The sequence below is a fragment of the Balearica regulorum genome, chromosome 9 (assembly GCF_011004875.1).
Source record: "Balearica regulorum gibbericeps isolate bBalReg1 chromosome 9, bBalReg1.pri, whole genome shotgun sequence".
Lineage (NCBI taxonomy): Eukaryota > Metazoa > Chordata > Aves > Gruiformes > Gruidae > Balearica > Balearica regulorum.
In genome coordinates this window covers 17,992,735-18,014,312 of record NC_046192.1, presented here as the reverse complement: position 1 = coordinate 18,014,312, position 21,578 = coordinate 17,992,735, and the positions used below count along the sequence as shown (strand labels likewise).

The following is a 21,578-nucleotide window of genomic DNA, read 5'->3' as shown; positions in this document are numbered from 1 at the left end:
ACTTTGGTAGAGAGGATGGAGACAGCTGCTTCTGTGGTAAATAACCTGTTTCTTCTCTCTTCTCTTAGTATGTGCATCTGTGTGAGAACATTTTTGTGGAAGGCACTTTACTTCTCTTACTAATAGTTTTTCACAGAACAGTGTTTCCCCAAGGGTTATTTAAGGGGCATACAGTTCAGTCTAGGAGGATTCACATGTATGTCCCTCTTATTTTGCAGACTTTATGGGTCTGTAACTGCTACAAGTTTTTGTGTTTTGGTTTTTTTTAATGAAGACTGAGGAAAAGGATTCCACTAAAAGATGCAATATATATTTGTTCTGTGTGGAATATTTTTTTGCCAACAGAGATTACAGCAAAATTCTTGAGTAAACACTATCCATCTGAGAGAGGTAACCAAGCTAGCAGGACTATTTCCTTTGTGAACACTCTAATCACCTATTTAATGTTAATTTACGATGGTACAGGAATGATTAATAGGTTTTACAAACATGGATGTCTAGGCAGTACGTGTATGTGTGAACTATGTGATGCTGATCTTTGACATGGGCAGCAGTTCAAAGGAATGGTATTATGAAGAACCAGATGTTGTTGAACTGCTAGACATTCAGTGATGCTACCATCAGAATCCAGAAGAATCCAGAAGAATTTTTCACTGCTGATGATGGCAGCATAGTAGAATAGCGGGGTTTGAAATTAGAGCTCTTTTGGATTAATAAATATAAAGGAAGCCTTTATGCAAAATATTACTGTAATTGCAGGCTCATGTTCTGATTGCCTTATCAGGGGAGATCCATACTCAATGGCATCTTTGTTTGTCTTACAATGGAAAAAGATGGAAAATAAGCAATTAAAGCAGGCTTACTTAAATAAAAGGCTATTCGGATGCCACACATCTGAGCATTCAGCTATGCAGTTCTAGCCAAGATTGTTGGTCAGGTTTTCTATTAAAAAAAACCCTAATTTATTGCTGCTGTGTGCACTTGCTTTGTAGTATGGCCAGACTATTGACAACAGATAAATTCTCTTTTTGTTTCAACTGTGATCTTCTTTTCTGTCTTCCCGCTTCTCACCCTAAAGCAGTCTTTTATGAATGTGAACATAGAAATGAGAGGTTAATTACTTCCATTATGTTCTTGGGATTCTTGTTATACTAATGAATCTTGTAAAGAAATACTACAAAATCTGTTACTAGTCATTTCAAAAACAGATGGACTTTGCTCTGATTTTATATCAGTTGACTTTCTGGTAGGGAATAGTGTGTTTATTGAGCTTCATGAAAATGAAAAACAACCCCCTTGTTCCCTAGCTTGTGGTCTAAGTGCCAGCTAGGCATGGCCAAATCCACCATTAAAGTCAGATCTTCCAGAAACATCAGATACCCTGGGGAAAATCAGCAGACATCTTTTATGTAGTTACAAAGAAATATATTTTCAAAAGATTTGGTTTTATCCTGTAATACCTACTCATAACAACACTCTAATATTATAGTGGAAGATTAACATTATTCAGTCATTTAAATGTCAAATCTTTATGGCAAACCAGCATAGATTTTGAGCTAAATCTCAAAGACTCTTGCTTTCTCGGTGTGTGTGTGTTGCTTAATCTCCCTGGCCAGTATAGAGGATGTTGTGATCTTCTCGTTAAAGACGTCACACTGAGAAGATTGTAGTAGAGAAATAAATAGAACAAGTGCTAGGAAGCCAAGCAGCTCATCTGGGTTGAACTAAAATGCACTTCACACCAACCGGCTTCCCCATAGGTTTGTTTCTTCTAACTTTAAGTTAGATTGAGTTACCATTTTGCAGGGTATCATCTGACTAGCTCATTTGAGGCTTTTCTAAGTACATCTGCCTCCTTTTCTGAAATGTTGTTTTACCTATTTGTCCAACTAAGTAGCCAGTATTTTTTACAAGAAGTTATTCCTGTGGTAGAGAGAGCAGACAAGGGTGGTGGCTCCCAAAGTGTGAAGAAGCTCAAAATTTCACAGGTGAGGCTCGGTAAGGAGCTTGAGCACTAGCACTAGCACAGGTCTGCTTGATGTGGGCTGGCTGTGTGCAGACCTGTCTTATTATCATTAGCCTGTATTCCTGGCCTATGGTGCTGAGGTGTGCAGTGCTAAAACACCAGAGTTGTTCTGGGTAGGGGCTGCCGGACCCATCCAGGCTGATTATCTCCATCTGGGAGCCAGCTGTAGAGTCACAGTGTGCATCTTTGCTCACAGGTCTGCTGTTTAGGTTCAGACATCCTTCGCAAATAGAGGAGATCCATCAAGATATATATAAATGTTTCTGTATGAGATTTTGTGAAAAGAAAAATGGCAGCCTGATGTGTAGGAGTTCAACTACAGGTAGATATCATAAGATTTGAAAGATTTCCCACTAAAATGTTAAACTGTATGCGTTAATAGATTGCACAAAAACAATACAAGTATGAGTGAAAAAATGAGTCCTTGCCCATTACCAGCTGGATCTGGTGAGGCTGGAACTACTGGAAACTTTTTCAAGCAAAGTTAAGTTAGGAAAAGCTTGCTGCTGGAACTTACTGCCTTTTTCCAGAAGTTTTTAATTCCAGGACTGGTCAGACCTTGTTCTGCTCTGATCCCAACAGATTCTGAAGGAATGTAATAAAAAAAAAAGGAAACAAGGCAAGATGCAACAGGGTGGACACGTCCCTGTAGTGGCTGCCTGCTTGCAATCCAGCTCTGAGAAGCTTCATTGGATATGGAAACAGCTAGTCCCAAAATACAGTTCCATTGCAAAACAGTGTAAGGGAATATCTCAATGTTATGGGTCCATTCGTGGAACTTTGTAATAGAGCTGGTTGGGTGGCATTCGTTTTGGAAGCACAACTCCGCCAACATGAAGAGTTTATTTTTAGTATTTTAACCAAACAGCTTCAAGACTTGGCCTTTTCTCTGAAATTTAGACTAATGGCTCAACTAATGACTGCCTGGGTTCAAGGAGTCTGATGTTGAGAGTGCTGATGGAGGGAAGGTTTTATCAGGTTGTTTGGCCTTACTTAAGTAAAATATGTTTATATTGGTTCAGCTCTTAAGAGTAGACAGTAATCTCTGAAGGTCATTCTGTACAAAGTGGATGGTCACTTTGTACAAAATGGTGCCTGCGTGTCCCTGCCAGCAACGCACAGCCATAGCATTTGTCCTAAGACTTTGTGCTTTCAGATTAACTGCTGCCTACATTTTGCAAAATTATTGCTGCAGTTCGCAGAGCTGGCAATTTTGAGGATGATTTGAATACAAGAAAAAGTGCTGTGTTTCCACTCATTCATTGGTCTCCTTTTTACATCTAATGAAATTTTGTGGAAGGAAACCTTGTATATAAAAGTATGTTAGAAATGTTGTATCGGGGCATCTCTAATTTTTAGCGTGGGGGAGATTTTTTTAACCTAGCTGACTATTTGTCTTAAATGAACAAAGAAACAACCTGTGATATTAAGCATGACCCATATATGAACTTCACTGAAGTACCTTGAGCTCAAAATATGCTTGAGTGTCCAGCATTAAAAAGGAAAAAGAAAAGGAAATTAAGGATTTTCACAGGGACTCTGAATTAAAATGAACTAAGAAAGGGAACAAATGCAGTGTTTTCCTCCATGAGTCTCCTATTTTGTGTTTCTGGTGGTTTTAAGTTGTGTTAATGAACAAGAATATTATTGATAAGTTTCTGAGGTTTACTCATTTTTCTAGCGAGAAGCATTTTGCTTCTATTGTCAGAGCTAATACATCTATTTTTTGTCCTGCTTTAATATGCCATTTTAGGCTCTGAAAAGTACTTCTAATTCTGCAAGCAGTCATCTTTATTTCCTTCCTGCCCCCCCACTTCCATTAGTAATGCTTGGCAGTGATTCAGAACCACCCTGCTTTCTACTTAGGGTGAATGAGAAACCACCAAAAGCAAGAAAAACATGGAGTGAAGGGAAGCACTGGCACCCGCTCCCTAGCATGATTGCAGCAATCTGTGCTACTGCACAGTCACTCCAAGTTAGAGTAAGAGTTTCCATTAGCTGGAGAGCACAGTCCCTCGCTGTCTAAAGAGAGAGTCTACTGAAGCACGAGACTTGTAGCCAAACACCTCCTGAGATCTCTTTCCTTTCCTCTTCTCTTACTGATTCATTGTGTGGCTGTGGGCAAGTCTTCATGCTTATTGCCCAGTCTCTACAATATTAAAAAGCTACTTTAAGAACATTATTTGAAGTTTTTGAAGCACAGCGTAGTACTAGGAATTACGTTATTAGTCCCTGAGCTGAGTGTGTTGTCTCTTCAGTGGGACATCCTGTCTTCCTGCTTAAATGACAGACTTCGTCTCCTGTCTGGGGTAGCCCAAGGTGGATGGAAGTGGCAGCGTGTAGCTGTGCAAACTGGTAGCGCAGTGAATGAGTTCATGCCAAAGCCTCATCTCCCATCAATTTCCAATCTGCACATCTGTTTTTAGAAGTACATGATATATTGATACCTCCAGTAAATTACATATTCTTCTAAAATACATGAATCTGATAAATTTGTGGATTATTGGAAGTAGTCTTTAGAGTTCAATAGGCTCTGTGCTAGAGAGCTCTGTAAGAAGAGACATGAGATGAAGGAGAAAAAAAAAAACATTAATGGGGGAAAAAGCACATAGTCACAACATAAGCACTGGCAGTTGGAAGTCATCTAGGCTTTTTGTGTTGTCAGTTGCTTATTTTACCAGTGGGACACTTTCAGACTGAGATGTTGTGTGGAGTTCAGAGGATAGATAAACTGAACAGCAGGGGAACCTGCTGATGCTCAGCTATGCCATTTTCAATAAACATCACTTTGCTCAATAGAGAAATTATTGCAGAGGCCTTCGAGGAACAAAGGCATCAACTGGCCACAAACAGTGCTGTATAAAACTGCCTTTTTAAAGCCTTTGAGGGTTTTTTTTTCCACATATCGCACAAGGCTACAGGCCATTCAAGTAAGACTATAGGAAAACACCAGCTAAGCAACCATGTTTATCCCATTTAAAAATCTGGTCAAAGAAGTCATTGTTCCTCTGCTCAGGTCTGTGCCCTGTCACTATGGGGAAGTGTGAAGATCCTTTTAGAAGTGTAAAAAGAAAAAAAAAAAAAAGCCACTCCTACAGTGTTGAAAAAATGACATGAAATCAAGCCAAGCTTTCTTTTATAAGCAAGCCAATATAATGCATATTTTAAAACAACTGAATAATGGTATAAAATAAAGAGGCATATCATACCTCATTCCATTAAAGCTAATTTACTGCATGACTGTCGTGACATCTTGCATTTCGACTCTGTAAAGAACAATAGGCCGTAATGATTACAGGGAGGTAAATTCCTCTGGGGGCTTCTGGTTACAACCTCATCTGTGAAAATGAAGTTATTCACCAGAAGCCCTTGATGGATTATTTCCATGAAACTCCCTCTAGTTCACTTATTGCTGAGAACCTTGAAATGTTATCATAGTAGTTCACCTGTGTTGAAATGATTGAATGTTCTGAAGTAGTTAAGATGAAATTAAGTTGTTTCAATCACTGAATCACTTTCAGCTTTCACTTGCAGAAAGGAAAATTGTTTGATGTGCTAAAATTAAAAAGTGGGCAAACTGAATCACACAGTCTTTTTATCTCAAGTTGTTTAAAGCATTTAACTTAATTTTAAGCATTCTGGTTAAAAAAAACTCTATCCAGCCATATTTGAATTGCAGGAATGTTCTTCTTTTAATTGCCTCTCCCTCGTCATAGCGTTCCTTGGAGCGGCTTCTCAATCTGTCCTGTGAGTTGCCTCACCTTTCGATATAGATGGGGCATCTTCTGTAAGGAAGTCCCAGTGTTTTATGTTTCAATAGTATTTTTAGTTTCCCTTGTGTGTGTGGTGTCTCTATTAGCTTTCTCCTTAGTTACATTCAGTTTTCTTCTTTCCACTGAGCTACAAACAATCCACTTTAAAATTGCGTTCTGATAAAGCCCTATGGATTTTAAAGGTCACATTCTTTACTTGGATGAATACATCATTCCCATTGATTCACCTGCTGTTTCTGCAAACTCAGAGTATTACTGATGACATTAATTATGTTAATATTCATAGGGTTCTTAGCATGAGCTCAAGCTTTTCTAACATGCTAATTTTTGAGAGCCATTTAAAATGCAGGGAAAATGGGGAGGAGTTGAGTGTTATTGCATTGGAAAAGAGAAAATAATTTTCTCTGTGCAATTCATGCTCCTGAGATGGTCCTGCAAGCAATGATGAGTTTTTCTAAGTTATTGATTGTTTTACTACCTGGGATGTAAAGCAATCTCCAGATGTGATCGCGTGTTGTTTTCCCTGCTGAGGCATTGCTATAAAGGAATTCTGTCAAGCCTATTCAGAAAAGCCTAAAAAACATAGGCAGCAGAAAGCAGCACAAAACCACTACATTGCTTCAGCTTGCTTTTATCTTGGCACTGTTATCTGGTTCTAGGAACCATTTTAACATCTGTTACATTTCTAATAGTAGCAAACAAAGCATTTCCAGAGATCTGGCGCAGAAAGCAGCTTGCTCCTTCTGACAGGAGGACCTGCCCCGTAAGGTGGTTATTTGTGTGCGTAGATTTGAGCTGGAGCTTATTCCCATTTTAAACAACATTGCATTCTATGTACAAATGCATTTTGGTTTTTGCTTTAACTTTCCTTGTTAGGCATCTCAAAACTTAGGTGTTTTCTTTCTTTTTTACCTGTTTCCCTCCTGATGACCCTTAGTTTCATCTCAGTAGGTCTGTAACTCTTTCCTTCAAAATGTACATCCATTTGGTTTTTGCTCCTTTGGTTTGAGGAAGAGAGGAAAAGTCAGTGAAATGGAAGCCTGACTTAGGTTGCAATATTGCTGTGTATTACTGAAGAAACAAAATACATTCTCCCACCCAGCCTGCCCATGGTGGACACTTCTCTTTCCAGAGTCTAGGAGCTCTCCATCTTCATTGGTTTCGTACAAGTACCTGCTTTTGTTAAGCCTACTACAGGTGTCACCAATTCTGAGTTAAATATGTAAGATTTGGAGAGATTTCACTCTGAATATTTTCAGACAGTAAATTGACAAGAGTGAAAACTAAATGTAAACTAGCTGAAAGCAAACTCTGTGCCTTATTCTGCTAGGTGACATCACTAGGATGCTATGGAGTAGAGATGTATGTTAATTATCCATTTTGATGAAAATAGTGAATAATAATTGTATTATTCAACCTAAACTGGTTGAAAGGCACAGATGTTAAACTGGGTAGGCTGCATAAAATTTTTATTAGCAACTGTTGGATGTGGTTTTACTGCATTTCCAAAGTACGCTGAGTTAAATGGCTTCTGTATTTCTCTGGTTTGATTAGCATCTATTTGCAGCTGATCTGACTATGAATTGACCTATGCTGTATTTTTGTTGTAGACTTTTGCAGTATGCCTCAGCGTGAGTCCTGCTAAGATAATATATATTTAGAGGTTCAAGCAGGAAATACTTTCATGGTGGGAACATAGCTCATCTTCAAAACGATTACCCAAGGTGCAGGGAGAATGTGGCACATAGCAATGAATACTGTAGCTTAACAACAGGACCAACCTTACTGCATAGCAGAAATGATGTGAGGTCTACTTAATATTGCTACATTATATGATATTAACTTCTGCTCCATTAGCATAATTTTCTGTTACAATTAAGGTAAGGTTGACATGGTATTCAGTAACACATGTGACTGTCTTTCCGAGTATGGGCCAAGAACAGCTTCATCTAGGACTGTCTGATGGATGTTAGATGAAAATGTGTTGTGGTGATATCCTTACAGACGGCTTCTGCAAGCAAAGATGTAAGGCAGAAAGTAAAAAGGGAAGTACAAAGTACACAAGTATATGATATTGTGTTGATCTGTTTGCTATGATGCTATAGCTGTTAAATATGTCCCTCTGATTACATAATTTGCTGTGAAATGACTGTTAGTTGCTGAGGATTTTTGCTGCATTTTGTCATGTGGTTCACATTAATCTGTGGATCTCCCTGGCTTTGTCGCACAGGAGACTTTAAAAGCAGGCTCTTTTACAGTGAGTACAGGAGTTTCAGGAGTACTTTGAAGGGATAATTGGCTTCCTTCCATTTGAGGATTTAACAGAGCACCTTTACAGTCCCCAGCACCTCCCATCGTTTGGAGAAGCACAGTAACCCATATCTTGTGTGTCACTCCAGGAAAGTTGGTTTATAACAACAGAATTTTTTAAAATACCTGCTCCTGTAAGAGCTGTCATAGCACTCTTTCTGACTAATCTGGAACCCAAGTGAGTGTGCTGCTGTCTGAAAGCAGAAGTTGACAGTGCTATACCCAAAGGCTCCAGTAATGTTTGAGAAATACTTTCCAGTTCATATGTTTGTTTTGGTACTTCTATTACTAGACAGAAGGCATGGACGCTCATTCAGTTCCTTCAGATGTGATTTTGCGCCGAATTTCAGCCTTAGGCTAGGAGGAAAGACTCCTTTTCTCTTAACATACTGCCAACCTGTATACTTGTGGTTTATTAAACACCAAAGACAGCAGCATTTCTCTCGAGTGCAAACAGAGTGAACTCAAGGACCTGATTCAGGAGAATATCTGTGCATATGCTTAAATTTAAGCACACGATTAAGAGTTCTGTGGAAGAGGGATTTGGGAGTTGTAATAAAAAGTGAGATTAGAGATTGGAAAGAATAGAGGACAAATGGCATGAGTGGAGTAGAAGCATAAGGCTGTTTGGGTGGTCTACTTCGTAATCCTGTAGTTTGGTAGTTGTTTTGCATAACTTATTTTGGTCCTTACTCCTCAGACTGAATTGAAACAACTGAGATGCAAATACTCTTCTGGGAAAATATATCTGATAAAAATATAATCCCTAAAGGTTGATCTTTACTTACCTGTAACATTCTTTGAAGTAACATGCTCACCCATGTCATGAGTGCCTGGTTGTGTCTGCTTTTCATGATAGAAAATGAAAAATCAGGAGTGAAAGTTGGGCAGTCCAGATCAGAAGCTTTTCTGGGTCTGCAACAGAGATGTAAGTCTGAATTGTTCAGGGTTTCCAGCTCCACTTTCTCTCTGTCATTTGTCCCACAGGACAATTCTTATTACCACATAATTGTTGAGATTCTGTTTGCACCTGGCATGTAGTGAACTGCTCTTAATGTTGCATTTCATGTACGAATTAAAAAAAAAAGCTGGCAAAGATGATGAAAGGCCTTCCTTTACAGGAGTGGTTATGAACATTAAGCTTGCTTTTATTATGAAAGATAAGGGTGCAGCAGTTCCTAAGGTTTTAGAATGGTGTAGACAGCAAGGAATAAAATGAAAAATGGACCATTTTAATGGAAGAAATGCACCTACTGTTTGCTGCAGCCTTTGAGATATTCAAAAAGTACTAAACATTACAACATACAAATAATAGTCAGGGAGATTGGGGCAGAACTTCTTTAACTTCATACTACTTTACTGATAAATTTTGTTTGTACCCATTCTCTTCCTTCAAGGTTATTCTTAATTACCGGTGTGGTAATACATGGGAATATTTTGCAATGCTAAAGCACTTAAAGATAAGTATGTATATTTTGATTTGTTTGAATGAAGTGATGTCTACGACAGATACAACAAAGAATTTCTATTCTGAGATCAGACATATTCAAGACAACAAAACTTGGATTTAGAAGTGCACAAACCGTTTCCCTTCATCAGGCTAAGCAAAGTAGGTCTGTGAGGAAGCTAATTCATGTCGTGTATATAAAGCAAGTCAAATTCCAGCTACTACAAAGCTTTTATGTAAGACTTTGCTGACCTAATAGGTGGTGGAATATAAATAGATCAACACTACACCCTTCCTTCTGCTGTTCTACCTAATCCTTCCTTGCCTTCAGGATTGAAGAGTATTTGATCTATTGAGTCTTAAATCAGACATTGTTTCCTACCAAAAAAAAATAATCCAGGAGAATGAAAATTCAATGGTGTAAGAGTGTTCTTGTGATTTTAGAATGAGAAGCTGAATTAGGAATATACTACTGTTCTTCCTTTTTTTTTTTTTCCTCATATATATTAACTTCACAAAGCTGTAACTGCCTGGCGCTCTACTTGCTCTCCTTAGCTACCCCTGCCAGGTGGCTTGATGTGAGCCTCTTCAAAAAGAGTAATTGTGTTAAACCTATATTAATTTATTTTCTCCTATTCAATAATACTTAAAATGCCCTCTTCATCCTGCCTGCAGGTCTCCACTGCTGCTCAGAAGATGGAGCACTTTTTATTTTTAGTAACAATATCTCTCACGCTGGGATGGAAGAATCTTAAACCAATTAAACACATTAGAAGATAAGTGTGTGTGGGTTTGGTTCAAGATCTCCATTTTCTTCACTCTGGGGTATGTCCTAGTACCAGCCTTTCTATCCAAGATGACAGAAATAGTGTGATAAGCTGCTAACTAGGTAAGCAGTACAGCTGCTGCTTTGTCAGGTATTCCCTTGCCAAAAAATCACTTGTGATGGGTTTTGCCTCTTTTTTTTTTTTATTCCGTTACAATTAAGTTTTATAAATGATCTCAATTTTGACTTAGGGAATTTTTTTCAGATGCTTTTTTTTTTTAACATTTATTTTTTCAAAAGAATGAATCTCTTGAATGTGAAGTGTGTTTTCCAATAGAATTGTTGGGGGGGGTGCACGTGCACTTTTAAGATTTGATGATTTGTTCTTCCCTTTTAATGATGCTTAGTTACTGGGAAAAAACTTGCAACTGGCTAGAGTATTCTGATGCCTTAAAATATGTCTGGATCCACATGTTTTAACTGTGTGTATACACTCTGAAGAGCATTGATTTCATTTTTTTATTTGCAGAAGTTGGAAAAGCATGTCCTGAACCTCCACAGGCATCTTTCTAGACCAGAAAGCCTTTGACTACGCTGACACTAAACCTTTATTCATTTGATATGGAATTTGCATGGGTTAGAAATGGCCAGATTGTTTAAATACAAGATATTTTGTCAGAACTGTGGCATGTGTTGCTGACCTGCATGCTCTCAGCAGCAGGGGTATAGCCTTGAGCTTTTTATTTGTTCTTCATCTTTAATTTGATAGTCAGAATACAAAGCACAAGGCAGGCTGTCCTGCATGGATTTACTCTTACAGTGAAACATCAATACAGAATAAAGACTCATAGCACTTTATAGAAGTCTAACACCCCAAATGTTAACATATCTAGCATTGTTCAGCATGGCAACGTAACTTTTATAATTTCTCTTAGACTGGATTGAGATATAAATCCTTACAGGGAGGAGCGACAGAGGTCAGTAGTCTACAGAAGTGTTTTCTCTCACCACAACTAGTAGGTCACTATCACTCTGTAACTATGTATTTCAAGTAAGGATAATAATTAAGCTGTGAGGATACATATACTCTTTGAAGGGCACTTCTAATGTAACACTTTTGAAAATGGTAAATGTGATTTCAGATACTCCAAAAATTGATAGGGGAAGAGGGACAGGAAGGTAAGGCAAGGCAAGGAAGAAGGAAGATAGTCCATTGGAGTACTGGTATAGCACTTCGGAGACTGGGTCAGTTCCTGTGCAATGCTGGGTTTGCTGTTCTGGTTAGTGTTTCCTCTCCAGTTCAGAGGAACTTGTCTGCTGCTCAGTGTGGCACTACACAGCCTATGGCCAGACCTGTGAGCTCGTAACTCCCACTGATATTGATAGTGAACAAATAGCAAGTAAATACTTCTGAATGGGATTATTTTTTAAAAGTAATAGAGGTTTTTGATAATGAAGTGCCTAATTTACTGAATTACTGCACAGCTAATAGTCAAGAGTGTTCACATGCAGGGTGTTGTGAAGATAAATGAATTTGTCAGTGAGATGCTCAGATTGTCTCATTTGTTATTTTTCCCTCATACATGGCATTTGATAGATTGCACGCTGCTTTCTATGCAAATAGCTCCATCCTGGCTAGTTTGTATGTTTGTCTGTGGGAAGATGTATCTAAAAATGGTGGATTTTTTTTTTGGACATTTTAAATTACGGTTGAGGCAGTTCCATCCTGCGGATTGCCTTGGCTGGGGACTTCGAGTTTTCCAGCCAGCACCGCATGAAGTGCCCAGCCCTGCTGCAGGTTCTTCTTGCCATGCCGCTGCTCATTTTATCTCCCTGACTTGCCTGCCTACAGCCTCTATCTCCCTTGGTTTGGGAGAGATCTCCACTTTCCAGCTTTCTGCCAGAATATGGAGGTGACATATGGGGCCCTCTGAGGATGATGCTTTCTGGCTTCTCCTTTCACTCCTGCCTTAATCCCAGAACAAGTAGTAGATACTATGTGGTTTAGAACAAGTCCAGAAGGACAGGAGCAGTCTGCCCTATGCTGCCTCTTCCTGCTCTCCAAATTGTTGCTAAGTTTTGGAAATCGTAAGGCCACACATGTGTAAGCAGACTCTGTGCATGCATTCCCACCTTTCTCCTCCCCCTTGTCCTTCCAGTGGGACGTGGAAAGTCTGGCCAGCCTTCAGGAAGGGAAAAGCTCCTTGCATCTGCGCTGAAGCAGCCTTCATCCCTTCCCTCCCTCCACACATGTCATTTTAAAACAAATGGTACCCTGTAATGCAAAATTTGCTAAAGCATCTGTTTCTTCCCTGGAGCTCTGGAAAAATTTGATCAATGTGACGAGTTTGTGTGAGTCTGCCTGGAAATCTGCGTATGTTAGAGGATGAATTCAATATGCGTGTCTCTGACAGCTCCTATTTATACCTACGTCAAGGTCCATATTGTCCCTCTTGTGTTACTCCACCTCTCCAGTCAGTTCCTTGAGCAGTTGGTCTCTCCCCTTCTCCCAGATAGTTTCCAGTCTCTTGTCTAGGAAGCCCTGAGTACGAAGAGTGCACTACCATAAACCAGCAAAAGGAAACACCTGGAAAGACATTGGTTTGCGTGGCCTTATCTCAGAGATCCTGCTCTATACAGCCAGCTTGTGTTTATGCCGGTGACTCCTTGGAGCCACCCTGAGGAGCCGTGGAGCAGGAGGTTGCTGCAGAACCTTGGGCTTACTGACAGCTGTATCCCTGTTCAAAATGGCATCGGGCAGGTGTGCAGGCTCCTTGTTCTGATGGGTTGGTGTCTGAATTATTTTACGGGAGAGATGTTTCAAAGGGTTGCTTAATATCATTATTAAGTGTCCCTTTGAAAAACATGAGTGTTTCGTACTTGCCTATAACTAATTCCCTGATCTGGGCTTTTTGAAAGCTGGCAAAGCCTCACTTGCTGAGAGTGAAAAGAGAGGATCTCTCTTTGCTTAGCACTCAGCAGCTGAAGAATTCCCGTGAGTGGCAGTTACCAGGTCAACAGCAATAGAACAACCCTTGATATTAATATTTTGTAAACTAGGAAAACAAGCTCTATCAGGTGTTATTCTTTTTCTAATGTTATATAGGAAGCATTTCTTTTTTCTAGCATTTTTCAAATGCTGGAGAACAGCAATTGTTTGTGTAGAATGATCTGTTATTGTTAGCAATGTTCTTGCTTCTCTGCAGCACAGTGACATTGCCTTTATCCTTTAGAAGCAATGGAAAATGATAAATGAGGTTAACAAGCTTCAGTCTAAAGTGAAAACTAAATCTCTAGCTATACAACTCTTGTTGCATTCATTCTGGTCAAGGGTTGGTTTGTTCATTTATTTTCTGGGAAAAAGCATCTCTTTTCCTTGGCGTCCTGATGATCGGAAAACATGATTGAAACTCAGTTGGAGTAGCCTGTTTCGGGGCTTAGGAAAGAAAAGTAGGCACAGCATTTAGGGATGTGCTTATTTTCCTTAATCGCTTCCCAATCAGAAATTGGATGAACCTTCGGGATGCAGAAACAGGGAAAATCCTCTGGCAAGGAACAGAAGATCTATCTGTACCTGGAGTGGAGCATGAAGGTACTGTGTGGCCTTTCTGTGCATTTTGGGGCTGGGTGGTGACATATGTCTGGGTCACCAGAGCTGCGAGCATACCCCTGCTGTGAAGGATGGATGTCCTGGCTGTGACTTCACACTCTCAGAGGCTTCCACCACAATAACCTGGGGACATGTGGAGAAGGGTGGGAGTGGATCAGTGGCTGGCAAAGGGGACAAGTTAAACAGTCCTAAGTAGAGAGCTCAGCTGAGTAAGGAATAAGCGGCCAACCTTTGCTAGGTTGAGTGTTGGTTCCAAAATGAAAAGTACAAAAAAAAGTTGACTTTTCTCATTATAAAGACAGGGTTTAGTCAAGATAGAGGTCAAATGGAGAACCAGCAGGGAAGAAGCATACACAGTTATTACCTTCCCTGGCCACAACTGTCCTAATATTCTCCTGCACTAAATTTGACCTCTGCTTCAAAATGGCATACATGGCACATGCGCTCTGCTCTCCTGTCCTCTACCATTGCTAGGAAGGCCTGTTGCCCTTCCGCTTCTGTCCCAGCTGAGTAGCAGAGGACTTCACTGTCCCTTACTCTTTACCATTTGTGACAAAGCACTGTGGTAGGTCACGTCCCTTGCCAAGACCTTTGTTTTGGCTCTGTGAAAAGTCTGACCTCACTGAATAAATTTTGAAGGCTTTTCTATCCTATGAGTACCACAGCTGATCTCCAGTAAGTGGAGTGAATTTGATCATTTTGCTGGTGACATTGATGTATTTTTGGTTAAACATCAAGGACTGAGTTCTGCCTACCACTACTAAGACTTACCTCTCCCATTAACTGGAAAATTTGTTGTGTCTGAAGGACGCAACCAGCATAGAAAGATCCTCCTCTGCCCAGAGAGCCTACAGAAGATCAGTGGCAAAACACTGTGAGTCCAGTAGACATCTAGTAATATACCTGGTTTCAAAGCCAGCTAAAGGCACAAGAGAAACAAGTTGCCTTCTCCTCATTTGGTCCCCAGTCAATATTCATCTGCTTTATGACAAAAGTTCATTAATAGGGCCAGTAGTAGGTTGTCTCAGCTTAAGAGGGGCCTGATGCCAGGAATAGAGGATGCAGGTTAGAGCTAGAGGAAAGCAAAGCTGTGACTCAGTGATTACGAAGAGCATTTTCCAAGCTTTGTCTCCTTCAGCCTTGCTAACTTGTGCTCCCATTCTCATACCAGTGCTAACGGCAAACAGTTCGGCCAATAGTTCTTAACAGATATTTACTCATGTTTATCGTACAAGATAACTATATTAAAGAAAAACATTCCAGCACCTTCATATACAACTGTAGAAAAGCAATTGAAATACAACTTTCAAAAGAAATGTGGTAATTCATCAGTTTAATACTGTATTTCTTAAACTGTGGGTTAGTGATGCTTCGCCTTCTCCTGTAACAGGAAACCTAGGAGAAATGAGGAATCAGGCTTTAGAAACCAGAGGAAAATCAGCTAAAAATATTCCCAATCTTCCCAGATTTTGTGCTTTAAAAGCTTCTCCTTGGACACATGGCTAGTCTTTGAATCCTCATCACTCTGTCTTAGCAGACTGTTGCGCTGCTGTGGTTCAATGCACACCACAGAAAGGTATGCTTTGGGGAGAGTGGACAGCTGGAGCTGTGTCTCAGGAGGGTTTGTTGTGTTGCCCCATTTCCCTCCTGCCATCTTTCTCACTTTGGCAAATCATATCACCTCACTGTGTCTCAGATTTTCCTCACATATAAAACAGGAACCCTCACCTCCATCCGAGGAACTTGGGGAATTAATTAAAGCCTACTCTGGCATGAGATTAATGCCCATTGTACAAGGAATTGTTAAGACCTTATCTGGTGTGCAGTTCAGTTATCCATTTAGAAGATGGATGACTGCAAACTGGAACAGGTGCAGAGAAGAGCTATTAGGAGAAGTCACTGAAAAGATTACGGGAGGATGGTCATCCTTAGGAGGAGAGAGGCAAAAAGCCATTCTTATATGGCTTAGCAGGAAAAGAAGGCTGAGATGGATAGATTATTCTCAATAAATAGGCTAAGAAAAGGGAGAGGTGTCCAACAAAGGACAATAATCTGACTATGAATTAAAAGGTGTGGGAAAATGTGATTCTGGTACAGTCCTGCAACAGGAGCAGTGAGGGCAAACAGTGAGAATAATTGTTTTAAAATGAAGGCCATGTGTGTCTCAAAGTCATTATATAGTACTTGTGTGTTTGTGTGTGTGTTCAGGGCAAATCACAGTCTAGATATAGCAAACAAAGAATCAAATAAATAGCAGAGTGAATAAAATGTATTTCCTTTAAATAGGGCTTCTATTTGCTTTTTAAGCAGGACTTCTATTTGATTTAAGTACAGGTTTCTTTAAAAAATGAACTCTTAAGTTTCAAATCATGATACTGTATTACTACCTAAACTTACTATTACCAGTTAGATTAAGTAAAAAGAATATTAATGTGGTATTGGATTGCTGCCAAAGTCTTACCATTAAACTGCTGAAAGTAGTAGAAAACACTGCCCAAACACCTGAAACTGCAATTAGCCATGTAAACCAGCTTTTGACAGCAGGAGCTTTTCCATGTCCTCAGTCAGCTCAATTCAGTGACAGCACATTCAGAACTGGGAGGCAATCTGGGAGATGCAAATCCATAAAGTTTGGTTTCTTCTGATATACAAGCAAATCTTGGAGTAAGCTGCTGAGGTCTAACACTTGTAGAATCCCCAGTGTTGTTCCCATCACCACAGCCAGCTTTCATTCAGGAAATGCAAATAATCCTTTAATTATCTAAGAAAAGATGTAATTTGAAATATAAAATAAGTTTGGCTAAGATAGCTTTCTTTCTTACATGTCCCAAATATTTAAGGTTGTTTAATGAAACTGTATGAAAACATAATGATATGGATATTTTAATTGAATTTCAGTTTCTAACTAAACGCAGTTGGACCCAAAATGACTTGCTTTGTAAATAAGAAATGTGTCATTCATCACTTTTTAATCTAATCAGAATTAAGTGACTAAATGTATGTTAGCTATATAAGTGCTTAAATAAATTTGCAGGTATATCCTCAGGTTAACAAAAAGGAGTAGTAAATTTAGGACAAAGTCTATGCCTACCTGCATTTCAGTGTGTTTTAAAATGGACCTAACTGATGAGAATCAAACTTCTTTCTCTTCTATTTTTGTAATGGAAAAGAAGGAGTATAGAAGTAAAATGAGTTTAAAATAAATAATTTCAATTAAAATATTCTGCTTGATGGTATAAATATGAATTAAAGTCTCTTAGATCAGGGGTTTAAAGACTACACAGTCCTACTTTTATTAAAAGTAACCTTTTATTGTGTAGTTTTACAATATTAAAGCAAACATTCTCAGTAGTCTGTCTTAGGGATGAAAGAAATGTAATTACTAAATTGCAAAATAGTTTTAACAAGTCATTTTACACTTAACTGCAAAGGGATGTTTATTCACAACAGTCTGTAGTCTGTACTTGTGAGGGCAGTAAAGGAAGGTGCCATGCAGAGTTCTAGCTGAAAAAAAAACCCCTAAAAATGATTAGAGAGCTTTTACATTTAAAACTCTTCCCTTACACTTGTAACTGTCTTTTTTACCTTTTTAAAAAAAAAAAAAAAACAAACAAACCACAGGCTGTGTATTTCTCCATGGGATAGGACGGTAGCTTATATTCTCTTACCCTCCAGCTCTCTAGATTGGTTTTGCATCAAGGTCCTACTCCATTAAACTGTTCTACATTAGCTGGATTTGCCTGGGTTTTGGTAGACTCTTTCTTTTATTAAACAGCAGCCTGCTGTCTGCTCATGGATGTTTTGATACGCTTTCCATTTAGGAACAGTTTGGCTCATAAAACACATGCCAGCTGCATTCCCTCCCCTCTTTATTTCTAATAAATTTACATAAAACATTTTCTAATACGCAGGAAGGATTATGTACAATCACACCACTGAAGTATGATGGGCTTGGGAGATTTTTAGTATATTGACTCCCCCCATGTTCTCCTGATTAGGACCTTTCAGCATATTAATCAGTGCTCCCAAACCATCCCTTCTCTTACTCCTCCACCTCTTAAAAAAAGCCTTACGAAATATCTACCAGGTACAGTTTGCCACTTGCTGTTGGTGCCTCACCCATTGCAAGAGCCTAGACGCCTTGGATTGCTAAATTACTCTCTCTTAAAGTCTCTAGTTTGTACTGACTTTACTGCCTGTGTGGGTCTCAATGTTTGGGGAACAGAAATTTTGTGTACTTTTACAGGATGACTTCCCAGAGCTATGTGAGATGGCTAAAACAGTGCTGCTGGGCTGAGAAACAGCCGATGGTGGTTTGCTGGGGATGTACAGTCTGAAAAGGAAGGAGAAGTGAGAAGGGCTAACACGCTTGGTGTACTCAGCAGCCCTTCAGCTGCCTGTGATCTTCAGTACACTTCCTAAAGTAAAAATTGAAGTTGCATCTCATATTTCAACTTGAAGAATTGTGGGGTTTAGTAATAAACAGCTAAGAACCAGGAGTCTGAGAGTTCAGCGTTGTATACCTGGTTCTGTCACAAGTTTCATTCCTGGCTCTGGGCAAGGTGTTTGCATCTTGGATTTCACTCCTGAAATGTAAAAACAAAGTCCTTTGTGTTTGCATTTCTCCTGCTACTATGATCTTGTACTAGCACCAATCATTATTTCAAAGTATATTATAATAGCACCTGAAGCAGCTGGGTTTGTTTTATTGTGGCCCAATAATGCTTCTTTATCTCTTTTACAGCTCGAGTTCCTAAAAAAATCCTGAAATGCAAAGCAGTGTCTCGGGAGTTAAACTTTTCCTCAGCAGAACAAATGGAAAAATTCCGACTGGAACAGAAAGTTTATTTCAAAGGGCAGTGTCTAGAAGGTACACATCTGGTCTGTGTGCAGCACTGCTACAGCGCAGGGAGTGACCCCCAGCGCGGTGGGGATTAGAGAAACTAAAATGGGTTGAACATGGTGATTTTAATTTTTCAGAGTAGCACTGAAGCACTCATCTTGTCAGGACTAATGGGCCACAGTATTAGCAATAGCATTTCATAAGTGTATTAACACTTCATTATGTAAGCAAAAAATCTGGGTAATCGTGCCTCAGGGCATAAATGCACCGCAGGCTGCCTGAGGCAAGGAAATGGGTTGTTTTAGAGTCACCCATTACGGGCATTCATGCATCTTCCTCAGAAGCACCTAGTGCTGGCCATCATCAGACGGAAGGCTGGACAAAAGGAGCCTCTGGTTTACTTTGGTTACAGCAGTGCCACCGCGTTGTCCGTGTGACTCCATAGTTGCACATCTGATCTTCCTCACTGCAGTATTACTCTTAATCTGGGGCAGAGGAGGGGGGAGATAAAACATTGAGCTCCTTGTCTTTTGGGCAACCCGTTGTACACTTAGTCTGAACTGAATCCGGGGGATGTCTGCAAGAGGGGGAGTGTGGTTTCCCTGTTCCCAATTAGGTGTGATGAAATTTCCACTGAACGCTAAGGAAGTGGGTGACTTTATCATTACCATCAGCTATTTTAGAAAGGGAGTATCTGCTTCAAGAGGAGGGCAGGGTTCAGTGCAGTTTAAGCTGTACAAAATAATTTAAATGTAAAATGTTGGCAGGGCAGTTTAGGGAGTTCCCCAGCCTGTCAGGTGAAAAGCAAAAGGGCCATTTGTGGATTTTATCTTCTTTCAAATGCCTCTGGATCTTCTTTTTACTTTGCAGAATGGTTCTTTGAATTCGGTTTTGTGATTCCTAACTCCACAAACACTTGGCAGTCCTTGATAGAGGCAGCACCTGAATCACAGATGATGCCAGCTAACGTTTTAACGTGAGTGCCTTGGGCTTATAGAATCTGAGAGCAGGCAAAGAAAAAGCAGTGTGTGGCATTTCCTTGGGGGCCACAGTGGGAATGAAGAGAGGGAGCTGCTACCAACTCTGAATCACCCTCGCTACAGTTAGCTGTTGAGAGATAAAAGGGGCTAAGCCAACCTCATTACCTTCTTTCCCATAGGTCCAATTTGCATTAATATAGCAATAAAAGTTTGGAGAAAGTGGAACTGATACTTTATTAGAGTTGCTTAATTTTTGTGAAGGGTGAACCATGAAAGGATTTTAAAATGCTTTGCAGCTTAATATCCCTGCATCCGGGGTGTGGGGGGGGAAGGAGATATTTGGGCCATTTTCAAATGCAGCTATTGATCACGACTCTTGTCCAGGTTGGTTTTCATGCAATGTATCACCCGTAGACCCGTAGAAACTGCTCTAGTGTTTGTTTCATCACTGTACCATTTGCCAAGCTTTGTGTCTTTTACATTGGATTATAAACTATACATTTAGTCATATGGAGTTGTATCTGGGGATAAAATATCCTTAATGGGTAGAAAACAGTCATTTTACAGTCACTTGTAATGGCATTCACATACCTTTCTCCAAAACATCTAGTCCTGGCCACTGTTTGCCCATTGACTTCTGAATAGGTCAGCGATCTCTGAGACTTGTGTCAGAATAACACACGCTGGGCCTTGCGCTGAGTGTGGACAGCAAGGCACGAGCTGTGGTGGGATGACGGAAAAGGCTCCTTGAGGGGGACTCCTGGGAAGCTGGAATCACTGACAAAGAGCCACCCTCCCTGCAGCGCTAGAGGGGTGCTGGCAAGCACACGAGGAGCATGTTGCCAGCAGAGACAGAAGAGTGCAGGAATCCTCCTGCCAGCAAGAGGCAGACAGGGAGCAGCCAGTCTCGCTGCAAGGTCACTGTGTCCTCTGGAAGACCTCCCTCTCCAGCGTGTTCCCTGTCTGGAGGAAAGCCAGTCACATAGAGAAGGCATCAGGGTGGGAACTACCATCACTGATTTCTATTCACAGCATGTTTCAAAGAGAGAGCGGACTCAGAAGAGAGCATCAGTGTTGGGAATAGCATTCCCTGGCATGATCTGCTCAGAGCCTCGTAGGTGCTACACACGTCCTCGGCTCCCAGAACTGGTGGCTTTCAGTCAGTACAGGAGGAGCCAGATTTGGGAATCAGAGTAAAGAAACAAAGACAAGTTGATTTTGACCATCTCAGGAAATCAAGGCATTTTCAGGACTGGAAGTTGTGAGTCCAGTCCTCAAGTGACCTTGAGGATTTTCCAGTGTTCCATTTTTTCCCTGGAGTCTGTCCACTTGTAGTGGTCAGTCCAAATCCCTCCCCTATTCATGGAGGTGTCCTACAGTCATTCTTGAGGCTTTTCAGTAGACTCACCAGCCCAAAGAAATCAGCTTTTTTCAGCTGCCAAGACTTGGAGAGCCCTTCATTTTCTGATATTCCCAAAGACCTCATGTTTGTCTCGGTGTTTCTATAGCAGGAGAAAATTGAGATGTGGTATTTGGTGCTATACAAGGCACTCTGTGCAGAGGATTCCCAGGATGACTGAATATCAGACTGAGGACGTTCCCTGACATTTGAGTTCAAGCATTGTCCGTGCCACAGCACAAACCTAATGCTCTTGCCGGGTTCAGCTTTGCCAGTGTTACAGATACCAAGAGCCACAGCGGAGATGGAACTGCTGCTTTGATTTGCAAGAGCCACATTATTTAGGCACAGTCAGATCACACTGCTGAGTTGTCCAAGTCTTGTAATAGCCCCAAAGTTCTTACTTTTGTCTACCGAAATCTCA

General features: G+C 40.2%; 1 protein-coding gene and 1 long non-coding RNA gene across 5 annotated transcripts in view; both read left to right on the top strand.

Moving 5' to 3' along the window:
* The window catches only part of LOC142602942 (uncharacterized), a 28,700-nt gene extending 15,961 nt beyond the window's left edge, over window positions 1-12,739 (top strand). Inside the window, exons 2-4 of one of the 3 annotated variants that reach the window (XR_012836796.1) lie at window positions 8,969-9,037; window positions 10,232-10,381; window positions 10,852-11,894. This is a non-coding gene — a long non-coding RNA (uncharacterized LOC142602942). Of the gene's footprint in view, window positions 1-8,968; window positions 9,038-10,231; window positions 10,382-10,851 lie in introns of all 3 variants that reach the window. The other 2 variants (XR_012836797.1, XR_012836794.1) reach the window with 2 other exon arrangements.
* Window positions 1-21,578, top strand: part of PDE6D (phosphodiesterase 6D) — a 39,052-nt gene that overhangs the window by 16,279 nt on the left and 1,195 nt on the right. Inside the window, exons 1-4 of one of the 2 annotated variants that reach the window (XM_075761384.1) lie at window positions 12,919-13,054; window positions 13,826-13,914; window positions 18,677-18,802; window positions 19,646-19,751. In XM_075761384.1, coding sequence (XP_075617499.1) covers window positions 13,833-13,914; window positions 18,677-18,802; window positions 19,646-19,751 — 314 coding nt within the window. In that variant the 5' untranslated portion in view covers window positions 12,919-13,054; window positions 13,826-13,832. Of the gene's footprint in view, window positions 1-12,918; window positions 13,055-13,825; window positions 13,915-18,676; window positions 18,803-19,645; window positions 19,752-21,578 lie in introns of those variants that run through there. The other variant, XM_075761383.1, reaches the window with a different exon arrangement.